Source organism: Vanellus vanellus, assembly GCF_965231255.1.
Source record: "Vanellus vanellus genome assembly, chromosome: 3".
Taxonomy (NCBI): domain Eukaryota; kingdom Metazoa; phylum Chordata; class Aves; order Charadriiformes; family Charadriidae; genus Vanellus; species Vanellus vanellus.
In genome coordinates, this window is record NC_138907.1 from 77,321,364 (window position 1) to 77,338,331 (window position 16,968).

The following is a 16,968-nucleotide window of genomic DNA, read 5'->3' on the forward strand; positions in this document are numbered from 1 at the left end:
CCGAATGTAACTTGGGTGTTCGTGTTGTATTGGACTTGCCTGGGATGGGGCTGTAGGAACAACCTGTAGCTGCTGTGAAGTTTTTTGGCAGAGCAGCAGACAGCTGCCCTTGAAGGTGAAGACAAAACTTTAAAAGGACTGATGTTATAGATTTCTTTTAAATTTCTGCTTACTATCGTTACTGTTTCACATTCAGAGTTTCTCATGTAGCTCTCAAAATGAACTAATATGTGCATTGAAATTCAGCATGTATACTGTTCTCTAGGACTGAATTAAGATCTACCTGTAGATTCCCAGCTTCTGTCATTTGCGGCTGATTGCTGCATGGATGAAAAGGAGCTGGTTGAGCTGCTGACTGGATAAGGCTTGATATGGTTTGAGGATAATGATAAAAGAAAATTACTTTCCTAGTCTGTTGAATAACATGTACCCCAGTGATGCCATGTGTGGATTTTTTTCGTCTTGTAATTCTTTTGGTTTTGTGGCTATTTCTCTATGTATAAAAAACACTAAAGCATAAGAACTCATTGCTTTGTGGGAAGGATTAGGTCCCTTTTTCCAGTCAATCATAAACACTTTTACTGGTACTATTACCTTTGTACAGGGCTGTGGCCTGACAATTCTATGAATAGAATTAAATCTGTGAGCAGCTTGCATAAGGTAACCGGTGCTGAATGTGATTGATTTAGTGGCTTTGCTGCCATGTTCCAGACCCAACGGAGGGTTTTTCATTTAACTTCTAGGTGCACTTCAGTGTCATAGTTTTGCCTTATCTCGGGGGGGGGGGGGGGGAATTTGTAACTCTTGTTGGTGATTTCCTGCTGAGTGATTAACTTTGTGCTGTATGGCAGCAATTAAACAAAGTGATTAGAGCGTAACAAGATATCTGTATGAATGTTGTGTTCCAGGCAGTGCTGTGTTTGAAGGACACTGAACTCCGTAGTGTACCCAGGCTTTGTCCTGCAAAGTCACAAATGGTTAAATTCCATTAGTGTTGCATACAAGGGTGAATTGTTGTTTTTTCTAGCAAGGTCTTGGAATGTTTTTATGGTGCACTTCATTTGTTTAAGAAAATGTGCACTTTTGTTATTATTTATTTATGATATTGTGCACTTAATTTAAGAAAGTTATTATTAGTATGTACTGTAAGGTTAATATCTGTGTTAACAGTGTCACAATTGTAGCTTCAGTGTGATTGCAGTCTTTCAAGCCAGTTCCTTGATGTGGATAATTAATTCTGAAGTTGGGATGTATGTTAAATTATCTGTGAATTCAAGAGGGACTATCATTAAAAGTTTAAAAATCTGAATATTAGGGATAAAACAATAGTTTGAACCATGCACTATTTTCAAATCCTCCTATTTTTCTTATGGTCTTGGGCAAGTTTTTCTAGTTTTCCATTAGCTTGTTTGTAAAGTACCTTCTCATATGATGGGAGCACTCTGAAGTACAATTGCAATAGTTAAGACAGTTTAACTCCTTTGAAATGTTTTAATTATTCTAAGTCTTCTGAACTGCTCCCATTTAAAGTGGATTTGTTACTTTTTATTCTTTTCAAAGCATTTGGAAAATGGAAACCGAAAGGGTTACCCAGAGGAAGTAGTAAACATGTTTCCATTTTCTGCATTGAATACTGCAATTGGACATAAGCCAGCTGAGTAAATTTTTGGGGGGCAAGAGGACTGAGTTTTCTTTCACACTGTACAAATTAAAATGTTAAGATTAACCTTAAGGATTGCAAGATGAGATATTTACTGGTGAAGGAGAGAAGCTTAATCTCAAAGACAAGTTACAGCCTTACACTGGTATGGATTTTTATAACAGAAAGATGTTCTCAGTTATTGCTGGTAGGTGTGAGGACCCTTTCATTTGGATGCTGCCTACGGCAGTCTGAAATACAGAGTCAGTAAGTTTTCAGGATGGGGTTATCTCATATCAGCAGTTTCATTTTTGTAAAAAGTTAATCCTTCTTAAAATAGCAGGAGTTGTAATGCTTCTGGAACTAGAAACAATATTGATTTGAATCTTTACCGCTAGTTTTGGATAAGGGAGCTTGAAGCGTGGAGAAGTCTGGTCGTGGTGTGATGTTCTATCTGTTTTATCAGGCAAATTCTTCTGCATCGATTTTGAAAAGCTTTAATAAAAATTAAGTCACAGCCTCTTAAGGAATAGACTTCCCTTTTAGTTCTGTTTTGCTTTTTTTTGCTCAGATTCAGTGAGCATATTACCACCTTTAGGTTGGGGCGGCTGTTTAATGGAACCTATTTGATTAAACCTTAGTCTATGCCACTTGCTCCCTGCCCTCAGACAAAGCCCCACAGAGTGGGACCTTCAAGTCTCCTGGCCTTCTCCCAAGCCAGTATATCTGTGGACCAGATGAAAATGATTACGAATGAAGACCTTGCTTCTGTTTGGCTGTCCCTAGCATAGGTGCCTTTTGCATCATACCAGAGCTGTGTAGTTTGTTGTTGTTCGGGTTTGGTTTTTAAACTTCATCACGCTTTGCTCTGCTCTTTAGTGAGAAATGTACTGATACAGGATCTGTCAGAAAAAGATTTATGAAAACTTTCCTGCTGTATAATTCTGTACAAGTTCTTGAAATGTGTTCAAAGTTCACTAGAGTTTTTCTGTATATTCAACATGAAGTAGAAATACTTCCCCCTGCCTCAAGTGTTTTGTAAGAGCATAGGTCTTTAGCGAGTTGAACAGTATACTCACCTATCACACACACCATTTGACATTATTGAATTCTTACAAATGGGGAAATAGCTAATAAAGTACCTTTTTTTTCTTTCTTTGGCCATTTAATACTGTATTATTGAGTAACCAGAATTGTGTATTTCATCAGAGTGCATTGGCTGACTTGTACTGACATTTTAAATATATTTATTTCTTTCTCAAATTGTCTTGAGATTACTATTAAATAGGAAATATTACTAGTTAAAATACCGGTTGGTGGAGATCTTTTGGAAAGTGCTTTAAACAGCTATTATGTTTCCATAATAAGAACAGTTAACTTTGGAAAAGTATTCATGTAGACTTTGCATTTCTGCCAAAGCAAGTAAGTGATATTTATATATTTAAAGGAGGCTGTGTTTATGATTCTGTAGCTGTTGGTAAAAAAACATTTTGTGAGATCTTGAATGTGGTATCTTTGGAGTTCTTTATCCTTGATACCCATTTATTTTAGGTAAGTATTTCATTATCCCTGTTTTTGCTCAATGTGCACAAAACCCAGTGTCCTAGAAGTATGTTGTTTGCAGCTCAGTAAGATTGCCTTCTTTTCCCATGTGCTATAATACCTTAAGCTGTTGGGGTGTTTATTTTTCTTTTAAACATCTTTCCTAATTTCTCATTTGTATCTCAAAATCCCACGTCGAGTGGCTGGCTGTTAAGCGATGACAGACTTGGAGTGTGCCAAACGGCATACCCGGTCTGCGCAGTGACCTTCAGTCTGTGAAGGTCTAAGTAACTCAATGCAGTGCCTGCATCTGTGTAACTAGTTCAAGGGTAGCAGTATCAGTGGGGTGCTATGCCTGGTTAAGTAGACGTGCCAAAAGAAGGGTATACTGCAGTGCTGTAGTGTTTTCGGATTCAAGCTGATACGTCTGCATGGGATTGTTTTGTACTGTGTAGTTTAAACATGACCATAGTTCAAAAGCTATGACCAGTTTTAAATATCCAGAGTTGGTTTTGGTTCTACGGACAATATAATTTTGTCTTCCTAACTCAGATAGCTTTCTGAGACTGTAGAGTTAATACTTTTCAGTTTGCATAAATCTTCTGCATAGATAGCAGAACCGTGTATGTGAGGGGATGGGCATTTAGTATTTATTCTTGAAAATTTGGATTATTTAATGAAATCAAAAGCAATGTCTGTGAGGTAAGGTATGAGCTTATTACTTGTAAAGTTACACATTTCTTGTTTCTACATCTTGAGACAGGTTCTTTTAAATGACTAATTCAAAGGACTGCTCAGTGGGGAGCAAAGAAGGAATCTGAATTACTGCGTTAGTAGAACCTGGTGAATCCCTCTGCTTAGGAAGCAGACATGTCCACTTCTGAAGTTGCTTCTGAAACTGTACTTGGTGAACAGGTCTTATGAGCTGTTAATGCAGTATTTGGCCTACGTGTAGTAGGTAACTTAGGCTTTCTTTTGCCCTTGAAAAGTTTTGGGCATTCTTACCCCTCCCCCACAAAGTACAGACTCAGAAGTTACATGTTTAAAATAATGTGATATGAGGCTATTGCATTTTAATTAGCATAGAGGCATAAAAGTTTGTTTTAGAAGAGAAGGGTTTAGTCTTGCTATGTTTGTTTGTCACGTGTGTTGGTGGTTAAGATTTGCATCTAAATATCTGTATGGGTGAATGTTTTGGGGGTAGTTGCAAGGCGTGTTGTAAATTGCTGTCCTTCTCATTTCTCCATGGAGAATCTGTGTAGAACGAGAATGTATTTCTCTCTTCAGCAGTTCCAGAATCACTTAGGTCACCTCAAAGTAACCCATTCCTTCAGTTTCAGCTCCAGAAGGATCTTCTATTACTCCAAACCTATCTGGAGAAGGAGGCCCTTCAAGCCTGTAGCTGAACATGCTCAGTTGTGCTTCCTTAAAGATCAGTGTTGCACCAAATCCCAAACACATTGAAACACCCTACTTCAAATAAAACAGATTACAGCCAAATTTCTGGTTTTTTTTTTTGTTTGTTTGTTTGGTTTTTTTAAAATTTTGGAAGGAATATCTTTTAAAAGATTTCCAAAGATTTCATGTAAGTGCTTGTTTGAGAGAGGAATGAATATCAAGTATTTCTGAGTTAAGGTGCAGCACCAGAACTCAGATTTCCCAGCTGGAACAGCTGCTGAGTGACTCCTGCTTCAGAGGTGGAGTTACTGTCTGCAAAACTTGCAGCCCTCTAAGTTATCATGTGTAGTCAGAATACATCTGGAATTTTTCTTGTCTCATTTTTGCTTCACAAAACGTAGTGCAAAATGGAAGCCAAGCACAAATTTAACAATAGATAGGCATTGTGGGTTTAGCTGCTACTGAAAATTACGAAGAAAAATGATCACCTGTAGTTACTAATCTGTGTAGGCAGTTACAATTTCTGGTCAATCTCATCCCCTCCCCACATTCCTCCACTCAACCACTTCTCATCCCATGAATTTCAGACATGGAGGGTGGGAAGGAGGCTGGAGTTGGGCAGGACACATGCCTGGTGGAGTTAAAAGCCAGAGGGGCTGAAACAAATTCAAGTTAATTTTTCAGCGTAGCAAAACTTCAGTTTCCAGTCCCAAACCATTTTGTTTATCAGAAAGGCCAGAGGGAATTTGCATGGGGGCTTGTGGGTTCTTGAATTGTAACTGGTGAGTCTGCAGAAGTGCGTCAGCACTGTGCTTATTGGTGCTTATCAACATCTATTGATGACAGCTGAATCCTGCCAAACCTTACCGTAGGCAGTAAGCTGGTTATGTTGTATTGCGAGGGCTTTGAGATACTGCTTCACTGTCTTGTTCTGTTGGTCTTCCCTCTAAATCACTTCTTCAAGCTGTGATTATTTTTTATTTTTTATTTTTTATTTTTTATTTTTTATTTTTTATTTTTTATTTTTTATTTTTTATTTTTTATTTTTTATTTTTTATTTTTTATTTTTTATTTTTTATTTTTTATTTTTTATTTTTTATTTTTTATTTTTTATTTTTTATTTTTTATTTTTTATTTTTTATTTTTTATTTTTTATTTTTTATTTTTTATTTTTTATTTTTTATTTTTTATTTTTTATTTTTTATTTTTTATTTTTTATTTTTTATTTTTTATTTTTTATTTTTTATTTTTTATTTTTTATTTTTTATTTTTTATTTTTTATTTTTTATTGGATACCACTGTGTTCAGGCTGAACACTTTCACATTCTCTGGCTTTTACTTCAGAGCACGCAGTTTCATGGGCAATGTAGGGCTCTGTCAGTAGGCAGCACTTATTATATAAGTATAATTAGTTTAAAATAATAGTATTTCAGAAGTAAAAGTGGATTGACAGTGGCTCGTAAAATCAAGTAATAACAGTGTGGTTTCTAAGTATTTCTAGGAGAGTTTTCCAGGCATGGGATACAACTGTGTGACTTTTTCATGGTGGTAGACAGTATCCTAAAATTTCAGGAGAAGCGTCCTCCAAAGTTCTCTGTAGACATACTTGCAGTCATCTGTATGGTTTCAGAGAGAAATGGATGTAGGTTAACAAAGTTTCTTTATGCAGGAATTTTTGTTTGGAATTTTTGAAGTCTTTGTTAAAAGGAAACTTGCTTCTAATATTTAAATATAATTTTTGCATAAAAACAGATTGACTTTTCAGCTTCTTGATCCAGACCAAGTTAAAATAAATCATTGCACTTGTATTGATTGATGTAACATAAGTCAGAGCTAAAAATATTCCTCTCTTTTTTTTTTTTGTGTACAGAAAAGATGAAAAGGAGTATGCACTGAAGCAAATTGAAGGTACAGGGATATCCATGTCGGCCTGTAGAGAGATTGCAGTAAGTGTACATAAATGAAAGTATTTTTACTGACATTGTTATTCAACAGACATTTTATTTTCTCTGAATTAACATAAAGATTATCTAAATGCTTTCTTTAAAGTGTGCAAGCATGAAAGTTATTCAAACATGAGCTTTTCTTAAAATGCTTTCTAAATAGTACATTTTATTCTTTTTTTCATTGAAAAGAGGTGTTCTTGCTGGGTAATAGTAATGCCTCTTTCTGGTATAGTTTTGTTTTATCTGCTTCTATGTGTTGAGAGGGAAATACATGTGAACCTTTTAATGATTTATTTTAAAAGGGATGTTTTTAAAATGAAGGAAAAAGGTTCTGAAAGATTACAACTGCCATTACAAGTCAGCTTGCTAATAACATTTTATTTCAGCCTAATGGTAGCTTACTTTTCTTTAGTATCTGAGAACACTTTGTTCTCCTCATTCATTATTTGTTTTGTTAAGTACAGAGAAATTTCATAGCAAAATAAACCCCAGCTTTAATTGTATTTTTATTATGTGTGTCTTAAGAGGAAAAAATGGATTCAGAAATTGCATGCTTTTGAGCATAGTAGTACTCTATCATTCCTTCAAAGGTGGTAAAAGTTAGGTGTTTTTATATGAAGGTAGAATTTAATTGTTAAATGTTTATTTTATGACTGAAAATGTGCATTACTGTCCAAGTGCTGGATAGCAAGTAAAATTTTGTAATGCAAGAATTTCTTGCATTGCAAAAGAACTGTGCTTGCTTGATTAAATATTTACTTTGTTTTAATGATGTAACTATGCTGAGGGCTGTTGAAATGTGTGTTAGGATTGTGTGTAAAGCTTTTTATAATCTTGTGGCGTTACATTGAAATACAGCAATCAGGTGTGCAATGCAACGTGAGGCATTAGAAACTCATGATGTCCGTGAACTGAACAAACTACTGTATTGTGTTTAGTGTAGTGCCCATGGTAATTCTGGATGAAGAGACTTAGCAGATAAAACTACTATCCTTTTAAAGTGTCACTGTAAGGTCAAGGTCACTCGTGGATTTGAGAGGTGGCTGCATTGCTGTCAGTCACTTTACACAGAATCTAGCCAGTGACCTTTTTGCTAATATTTCTGCCTTTGGAAGAAATAAGAAAGCCTCTTTTAATATCAGTGCTAGACTATATTCTTGTTACTATGAAGTCGGTTTTAGCAGCATTGAGGGTTTTTTTTTTTTCTTTGATTCTTGTCCTTTGTCTCTTTTAAATTGTACTATTATGGAGATGATATGTGGAATAGTCTGGAGGAGGCTTTCCTGTTGTCATAACAGCACTGTGGTATGGAGCTGGTTCTGTCATACCTGGACACGATATTGCAAGGAAATATAGTGTCAAATTATTTTTTTCCCCTGATGATACATCACCATTCAGTCTTGATTATTTTTTTTTTTAAACTTTTTGTTAATTGATGAAGCTTTGTGCAAAGCTCAGTACAGCCTGGGAAATTTCACAACTACTGTGTAAGTTGCTTGAATCCTCTCAATGGTTCTTCCTGTAATTCTTCCTCAAATTATATTTTACTCTTCAAACTTTATTGTGAAAGTCTATAACCTGAGATAATGTAGTAAATCACTGTTTGCCTCAGTGAAATTTCAGGTTGGTCAAATATTAGAAGTGTCAAAAAGGTAAAGGTGAAATAGTTGAAAAAGAAATATGAACTTTGTCATACAGAAACAAGCAGAATCAAGTGCATTTTCCATAAAGAGAAGCAGACTTATAATTAATGCATTAATAGTTAATCTTGTATTTAAAGGCTTAGGTAACAAAGAACGTAATGTTTACTGATTAAATAAAGATTATGGGCCTAAAAAGAGGCCACGTTTAAATGCCCTGAGTAGTTCTTTTGACATTTAACCCCCCCACCCCCACAACCCCCACCCTCCCCAATCCAAAAAAACTCCAAACCAAACCCCCACCCATATTCTGTGGAAGCTGAGAAACTGAAAGAAGCACTGGTATACATGGTTCTCTGTGTGTACGTTCAGAATACTTTAATAATTCTATAACCTGAAGACACTTGATGATGTGCTCAAGAAATACATTGCGGAATGAAAAGGCATTCAGTTTTGCAGTCCAACACCATTTTGTGTGTAATATTGCCTGGACACTCAGAACAACATCTACTGGCTAACTTTCCCTAGGAGAAAAAGCAGACGTCTCTTCTGACGTTACAGATCAAGTTGGTCTGTCGTTGCTTAGGACTTTGAAAAACATATATGAGCTCTTCATGGGAGAAGGCTTATGTCAGTGAAAACGTCATATAGGCAGTGGTTCCTCCGGCAAGTGATGATTACTTTCTTTCAACTGTAGGGCAATACCTGCTGAAGGAATCCATATTTCAGCCAATTCTGTTGTCTTGAATATGAAAATACTGGAGGGGATTCTTATATGATAAAGAATTGTGGAGAGAGGGGAAAAAAAAGCTCATTTCTTTCCTGTAACTCAGGTCTATTCTGAAGGTAACTGAAATGCCAATTATTTCTGTGTTCTTGTTACAGGGCAGGCTATTGCTGGGGTTAAGCAACAGCATTTTTGAAAAGTAGAGCTGGAAAATATGAATGAGAGTTACGAAATACAGAGTTCTCAATTTACATGATTTAGTAAACGAATGTGATGCCTCTTTCAGCTCAAGACTTGTATTAGCTTATTTTAGAACCAGTGATGGATGAAATGTTTTCCTTATTGCTTGAACATCAGGGTGGGGTTTCTAATTCTTTTTGTAATGTGGGCAAAAAAAATTCCTGAATTGCTAGACCTATTTATAGACAAAATGGCTCTAGGAAATTTTTAATTCAGTTTGCATTGTAGAAGATGGAAGAGAAATAAAATACATTTTTAGACATTAAGGCTTTAAGAAAACTCTGTTCCTTTCCATACGGAGGTCGGATATCAGAGCATATTCATTGCAAAGTAGATTAAAGATACAGTGGAAGCCTGCATAACAAAAGAGCATGTGATTATGCTACTGGATATTAGGGTGAGGATATAGATTTCTTGATGCAGAAAGAACTTTATTATATCTTTTGATTTGAAAGAAGGAAACTAAAGAGTTGAATGTAATCAAGTGAGTCCTGGTGGACAACAGGATGACCATGAGCCAGCAATGTGCCCTTGTGGCCAAGAAGGCCAATGGCATCCTGGGGTGCATCAAGAAGAGTGTGGCCAGCAGGTTGAGGGAGGTCATCCTCCCCCTCTACTCTGCCTTGGTGAGGCCGCACCTGGAGTACTGTGTCCCAGTTCTGGGCTCCCCAGCTCAAGGACAGGGAACTGCTGGAGAGTGTGCAGCATAGGGCTACCAAGATGATTAGGGGACTGGAACACCTCTCTTATGAAGAAAGACTGAGGGAATTGGGTCTCTTTAGTCTGGAAAAAAGACGGTTGAGGGGGAACCTGATCAATGCTTATAAATACTTATAGGGTGGGTGCCAGGAGGATGGGGCCAGGCTCTTTTCGGTGGTGCCCAGTGACAGGACAGGAGGTAACGGGCACAAACTTGAGTATAGGAAGTCCCACCTAAACATGAGGAGGAACTTCTTTACCTTGAGGGTGGTAGAGCACTGGAACAGGCTGCCCAGGGAGGTGGTGGAGTCTCCACCTCTGGAGACATTCAAAACCCGCCTGGACGCGTTCCTGTGCAACCTGCTCTAAGGTGGCCTTGCTCTGGCAGGGGGTTTGGCCTAGATGATCTCCAGAGGTCGCTTCCAACCCTATGATTCTAAGTGTGGAGATAGACAAGGATAATAAACTGGATTTGTAAATAATCTGACGTGTGTTTTGGGAAAAGTTTTTCTTCATTCTGCTGAAAAGGTAACTTAGCTACTTCTTTGGGGAAAGGAAGACTTTTATTCAATTCTGCCTTTGTGTTTTACTTTTTGCTCCTTACTTAGATTATCTAAGTAGCATTCTTAGAATGGCAGGTGGAAACAGAAGAAACAGACCAGAGGGGTATTATTTGTTAGGGCTGTTTTTTTCCTGTGAAGTATCTCCGCCATCATCTGTTAAGAACCAATACCTATAACTTTAAAAGTCTGCAAACAGCTAACAGTAATGGAATTTTGTATTTATTCATCAAAAAAGCACCAGGGTAATAGAGCTTTATCTGTGATACCTTGTCCCAAAAGCTTTACTTCCTGTGAAAGGATTGTGCTGGTTACTTCAAGTACTTTGCTTTCCATAGTGAAGAGACTATAAACTTCTAATTGTGGATTTTTGGAAAAACTAATTCAGAGAAAAGAAAAATGTAAGCCTTTTCTTAATCAGTGCCATTCAATGGCTGCTTTCAAAATACCTGGACGTGTATCCTGTACCTGAGTGTGAAAGAACTTTTGTGATCTCTAAGATTTGCTAACAGTGTAAGAAAAGTACAATCTCATTATGAGTATTAGTAAAAGGAGTGTGGGAGAAAGCGGTAGATTGTCTTTCCATGAATTTCATTTTTTTTATTTAGAAAAGGAGATTAATTTGGTGACTGATTTGGACAGTGGGTTTTAGGCTTATGGTGCTGGACTCCAAACTGTTCACAACTATCTCCATTGGAACTTATTGTAGCAGCTAAGTCACTTTCAAAAGTGTGGTTATCTGTTGCTTTTCACATGAGGAATTGCAGAAACCAAAGGCTGAGTGGTAGTAGAGGTTAATCTGGAAATCCTCAGAAACTTTTCAGGCTTGAACACCTTAAGGAGCTATGGTGTGATTATTGTTATTGGCTTATTTGGCTGAGATGGTGGAGTTTAGGATCCTAAGTGGAGGGAGCATGTCAAAAAGCAGTATCACAACTCTGGGCTTCAGGAGAGGAGACTTCAACCTTTTCACATATCTGCTTGGAAGAATCCTATGAGACACAGCCCTGGAGAGAAGAGGGATGCAAGAGAGCTTGTTGATATTCAAGGATCACCTTGTCCAAGCTCAAGAAAGTTCCATCCCAACAAGTAGGAATGCAAACAAATGCAGTAGGAGGCCTGCATGGATGAACAAGGAGCTCCTTATTGAACTCAGGCATAAAAAGGAAGCATATGAGGTGGAAGCAGGGATCGGTAACACAGTAAGAGGAATATGGAGTTGTCTGATCTTGCAAGGATAGGGGCTAGGAAAGCCGAGGCTGACCTGGAGTTAAGTCTGGCAAGGGACCTGACGGGCAACAAGAAAGGATTTACACAGCAGAAGGGAAGGCTAAGGAAAACATGAACCTGTTGGTGAATGGGAACAAAGGATATGGAAAAGGCCGAGGTATTCAATAACTTTTTTGCCTCAGTCTTCACTGGGAAGACCAGCATTCAGGAATCCCATGCTCCTGAGACCAGAAACAAGGTCGAGCAAGGAAGACTTACCTTTGGTGGAGGAGGACCAGGTTAGGGAGCACTTAAACAAACGGGACATACATGGGCCCATGGCCCCTGATGGGTTGCATGCACAGGTGCTGAGGGAGCTGCCTGATGTCATTATGAGGCCACTCTTAATTATCTTTGAAAGATCATGGAGACTGGGAGAGGTTCCTGAGGAATGGAAGAGAGCAAATGCACTCCTGTCTCCAAGAAGTGCAAGAAGAAGGATTAGGGGAACTACAGCCTCACCTCAGTCTCTGGCAGAGCAATGGATAAAATCCTCCTAGGAAACCATTTTTTAACACATGAAGAACAAGAAGGTGATTGGGAGTAGTCAACATGGATTTACAAAGGTGAAATTGTCCTTAACCAACCTGATAGCCTTCTACAATGAGATGACTGCCTTGGCGAGTCAGATAAACGCTGTGGATGCTGTTTATTGTGACTTAAGTAAGGCTTTTGATACTGTCTCCCATGACATCTTCATAGACAAGCTAACAAAGTACAGATTAGGTAAGTGGAACATGAGGTGGATTGAAAACTGGCTGAACAGTTGGGCCCAGAAGATTGTGATCAGTGGCACTAAGTCCAGTTGGAGACACGTCATTAGCAGTGTACCCCAGGGGTTCATACTGGGGCTGATACCATTCAATATCTTCATTGATGAACTGGACACTGGGACAGAGGCGATCCTCAGTAATTTTGCAGTTGACAAAAAACTCTGAGAAGAGGCTGATTCACCAAATGGTTGTGCTGCCATTTAGAAGGGCCCTCAAGAGGCTGGAGTTATGAGCTGAGAGGAGTTTTGTGAAGTTCAGTGAAGGCAAATGCAAAGTCACGCATCTGGGGTGGAATAACTCCACACACCAGTACATGCTGGGCGCTCTGCAGAGGGGCCCTGGTGGACAGCAAGCTGACCACAAGGCAGCAATGCACTCTCGGGGCCAAGACAGTCAACAGCATCCTTGGCTGCATTGGGCAGAGCATTGCTAGCAAGTGAAGGGAGGTGATCTTTCCCCTATAATTCAGCACTGCTGAGGCCACACTTGAGGTTTTATGTCCAGTCCTGGGCTCCCCAGTATGAGAGAGATGTGGAGTAACTGCAGTGAGCCCAGTGCAGGGCCATAAAAATGAAGAAGGGACTGGAGTGTCTGACATGTAAGGAGGGCCTGAAAGAGCTGGCACTGTTTAGCCTGGAAAAGAGAAGGCTTGGGGGTTCTTATCAAGGTATGTAAACACCTAATGGGAGGGAATGAAGAACTGGGAACCAGACTGTTCTCAGTGGTGCCCAGTGACAGGACGAGAGGCAATGGGCACGCATTAAAATACATGAAATTCCATCTGAATATGAAAAGGGACTACTTTACTGTGAGGGTGTCCGAGCACTGGAACAGGTTATCCAGAGGTTGTGAAGTCTTCATCTGGGGAAATGCTTAAAGCTCGACTAGACACAGTCACGGGCAGCCTGCTGTATCTGACCTTGCTTGAGCAGGGAGGTTGGGCTAGATGTCAAGAAGTTCCTTCCAACCTGAAAGATTCTGTGATTCTATAATACAATCTTCTAGTATTTCTGTCCATTTAGTAGAAATAGAGCCATGCCTTGAAGATGTATTCCTCATAAGCAGATAAGCATTTTGTACTAATAAAATAGCATGATTATACACTATTTGACGGTGAAATACAGTGAAGAAACATTGGCTTGATAAGTTCCAATAAAAGATGGAAGTCCCTCTTGTATCCTGAGTTGCTCTTCTGAGGTTCCTGACTGGTCACTGAAATTGGGTATCTTATGCAACGTTCTTGGAAAACTTTTGAAGGGTCTGAGCTTTATTCCCAGATTTATTTTTTGGGTCTGTTTGTCACCAAAACACACATTTAATCTAGTACTTACAACAGTTTCCTAGTATGAGTTGCTCATATTTAAAAAAAAATAATCAGTGACAAATGAAAAATAAGTTCAGTTTTCCTCTGAAAAACAGTGAGTGTCTTTATTGTATTCTGGCTGTTCTCTTACTGAGACAGTTCCACGTAAGTATATTAAATACAGTAGTAAAAATTTCCTGGAACCAACAAAGTATTTGTAACAGTTACTCGTACTGTGGTGAATACAGTCTTGCTCTGAAGTTCTTCTTAACCCTAAAGAGAATAGTTCAAGAATGTCTTTTTGTAAGACAATTTTTTCCCCCTAAAGCACAGCCTGTGGACAAAGATGACTACTACTAAAGGTTTCATGTGAACCAGTGACTTGAGTTAGGTCCTAGGAGGCTCTTTGTCAACTCCTCCGTCCTTCCAGCTTTTCTCCCCATCTGCAACACCAAGAACTTCCCCCTCTTCCAAGGATAAATTACCAACTCTAGCCATCTTCTCTGTAAATAGTGATCTTGATTCTGAACTTCATTGGATTTTTTTCTATATCAGGATTTTCTTTTTATAGCTCAGTAGCCTTTTTTCTGTGTGTGTGTGGAAATTAGACTAGGCTATTATAGATGATTTAAATGTGAGAAGTAGAGCCACAGTCCAGCAGCATTTCTCTCCCAGCCTTGCTTAAGAGTGCCCTGAGTTGCTGCAGCTTTGCCCTGTGTGAATGCTGGGTCTGGGACACATAACATAACCATTTTAGTTGCCACATCCTGTGCCTGTGTGTGCTGGTTGTTAGTGAAGCTGCTGGAGGCCGCTCCTTCTGGGAGACCTTGAAATGGTGCCAGTACACTGTGGGGCTCTAGTGGGAGCGTTAGTTGGCCTTTGTGTTTATACTTGCATTTATGGGTCCAGGCTAAAATAGTGTTAAATGAGTTACTGAAAGCTCATTCGGGCAATTTAGCATGCACAGATTCTTCTCAGGCCTTTTGCCTATTGATGGCAATGTACATTACAAAGTGCTAGAGGGTACATGTATTTTGGCATCCTCAGTTTCTGAGGGTGGGCAGAGTTTTAGAAGCCTTATAGATTAAACAATAGGTTTTTGTAACCTTTTTGTGTTTCTCAGCTCTCTTGAGCAAGGCTCTGTCTCAGTGTATTTATGTTCTTTTCTGCCTCCCTGTTGTCAGTGGCCTTCCTTTGCATGTAGGCAGCTCTTCTGGGGCTGCGTCTCCCTCCTCTCGGCTTCAGGGGTCTGTGGTGGTGTGGTGCTGAAGCTGAGGCAGGGAGGTCCAGCTGGACTCACTGTCTCTGTCTTGAAGCACTTTGTGCCTTTGCTGTGTGCTTCTCAGCAGTGCTGCTGGCAGCATGGTGCAGGGACATTCAAGGGGATGCGTCGTGCCTTGCTGGTAGACCTAGTAAAGCTTCTTTGCTTTTACCTCTGTCAGGTGCTGCAGGTCACTCACAAGCTGCTCTCACCTCCCTGGTTGGAAACCGCTTAGTCAAGTGAACTAAATGTGAAGCTACTTAATTTGAGACTGCGGACTAGGCTGGCCTTTTAACCTGTTTGACCTGTCTCTGCATCTCTTAAGAATGCAGAAAAGATCAGCTGTACAGCAATAATGATGGTAACTTTTCAGTATTAATAAAACACTTCGAAGATTTGTAGTGCCATTGGCTCTTTTCAAGTACAGTTACATAGAATTTCATAACAGGTACCAGTCCTCTGCTTTGACTGTATTGACCTTTTCATTGACCTTGACTATTGCAGCAGCTTGCAATATTTATTGTCATGTAGAAAAATAGGTTTCTAACCTTGGTCTCTGGCTTTGTTTAAGGTGAGGTTAGGTAAAACATGGCTTTAAAAAGGTCTGTGTCCGTGAGTACATTTGCTGTAGGAGATTCCTTTTGAATGTCAGAACTTCTTTTCCCTTGCCAAAATAATATAAATGTGTAGAATATTTGGCAGTGTAAAATCTCCTCATAAATTCTCTACTACCTAATTAGAAAAGATTGTTTGATTTGTTTGTGGAAACTTTGAAGCTCCACTCCCTCTTTCAATAGCTGGAGGTAGTGAAATAAGTGTAAGTTTTTAAAAAAAAAAAAAAAATTTTTAAGGGATTTTTATTAGAGAGTTAAGGCATGTGTTGGCTAGAAGTGTCTGTGCATTGTGATTTTATAAGTATAAATCAGCTGGAAGGAGGTTTTTGGTTCCACTACATGATAACTCATGTTTTGCATGCCATAGGAAGAATAAGAGCTCTCTGCGTTACATGGCCTAATCTTGTATGATCTGTGTAATTTAAGTTCTTTTTGTGTAAGGAAGTACTTGAATTCTTGCTTTGGTTATTCTTCAAAATGGTTCTGTGGACATTTTTTGTCTTATTTTATTTTATTGTATCTGAAAGAACAATGAACTTCATTAAATAAAAAAGTAGTAACACGTAGTAAATCTGTGGAATAAAAGATTTTTGTTTTAATCAATTAAATTTACTTTTTTCTTATCAGCCCATAAATACACTGTAATGTTTATGAAAAGTTTCACAGCTTGAAGTATAGCTTTTTTTGTCGAGTAATTGTTACAAAAGCAGAGCATCATCTGAAGCAGCTAGTCAGCTCCATTGTCTAACTACAGCCACCTCCTTCAGCAATTTAACAGCAACAAAAAAGAGCATGCAGAGGAGAAAGGAAAAGGGAAGTACTGTGTTTAGCACACCATTGGTTTCTAAATACAAAATTTGAATCTTTATTTTTTTTCATACAGAGGTTACTTTCCTTTTCTTGAACTTGTGTCTCTGCTCAAAGCAAGAGAGCAGTATCAACAAATATATGGCAAGTATGTTAAAAAGAAGGAGAAAAAGCAAGTTTTTACCCCATTCTAACACAGTGTGAGACGAAGAAGCTTCTCTACAAATCTGGTACTTGACATCGGTTAGGGTATGATCCAAATTCCTAGTGCAGCTGACTAGGGAAAGTAGGTGTTCAGTGCTCAGTTATTTGAATTTGCTGTTCACTCCAGATACTGAGTATTCTCAGAACACACAAATGCAAAACTAACTGACGGTACCTTCAACAGAGATGAACAAAAAAGCAAAGCCAAGCTTCTTCAGGTTAAACTGTAGGCAGCAATGCACTGAAAGCAAATAGCTGCTTTATCACTCAGGTAAAGAACAACAGAGTTGCAGATAATGAAGGAAAGACATTTTAAAATACTTTTTTGCCAAACTTAAATACCCCC

General features: G+C 38.6%; 1 protein-coding gene across 1 annotated transcript in view; it reads left to right on the forward strand.

Moving 5' to 3' along the window:
- CDK19 (cyclin dependent kinase 19) overlaps nt 1-16,968 on the forward strand; it is a 130,713-nt gene that overhangs the window by 12,265 nt on the left and 101,480 nt on the right. Inside the window, exon 2 of the mRNA XM_082480431.1 lies at nt 6,450-6,525. Within this exon, the coding sequence (XP_082336557.1) occupies nt 6,450-6,525 (76 nt within the window). The remainder of the gene's footprint in view (nt 1-6,449; nt 6,526-16,968) is intronic.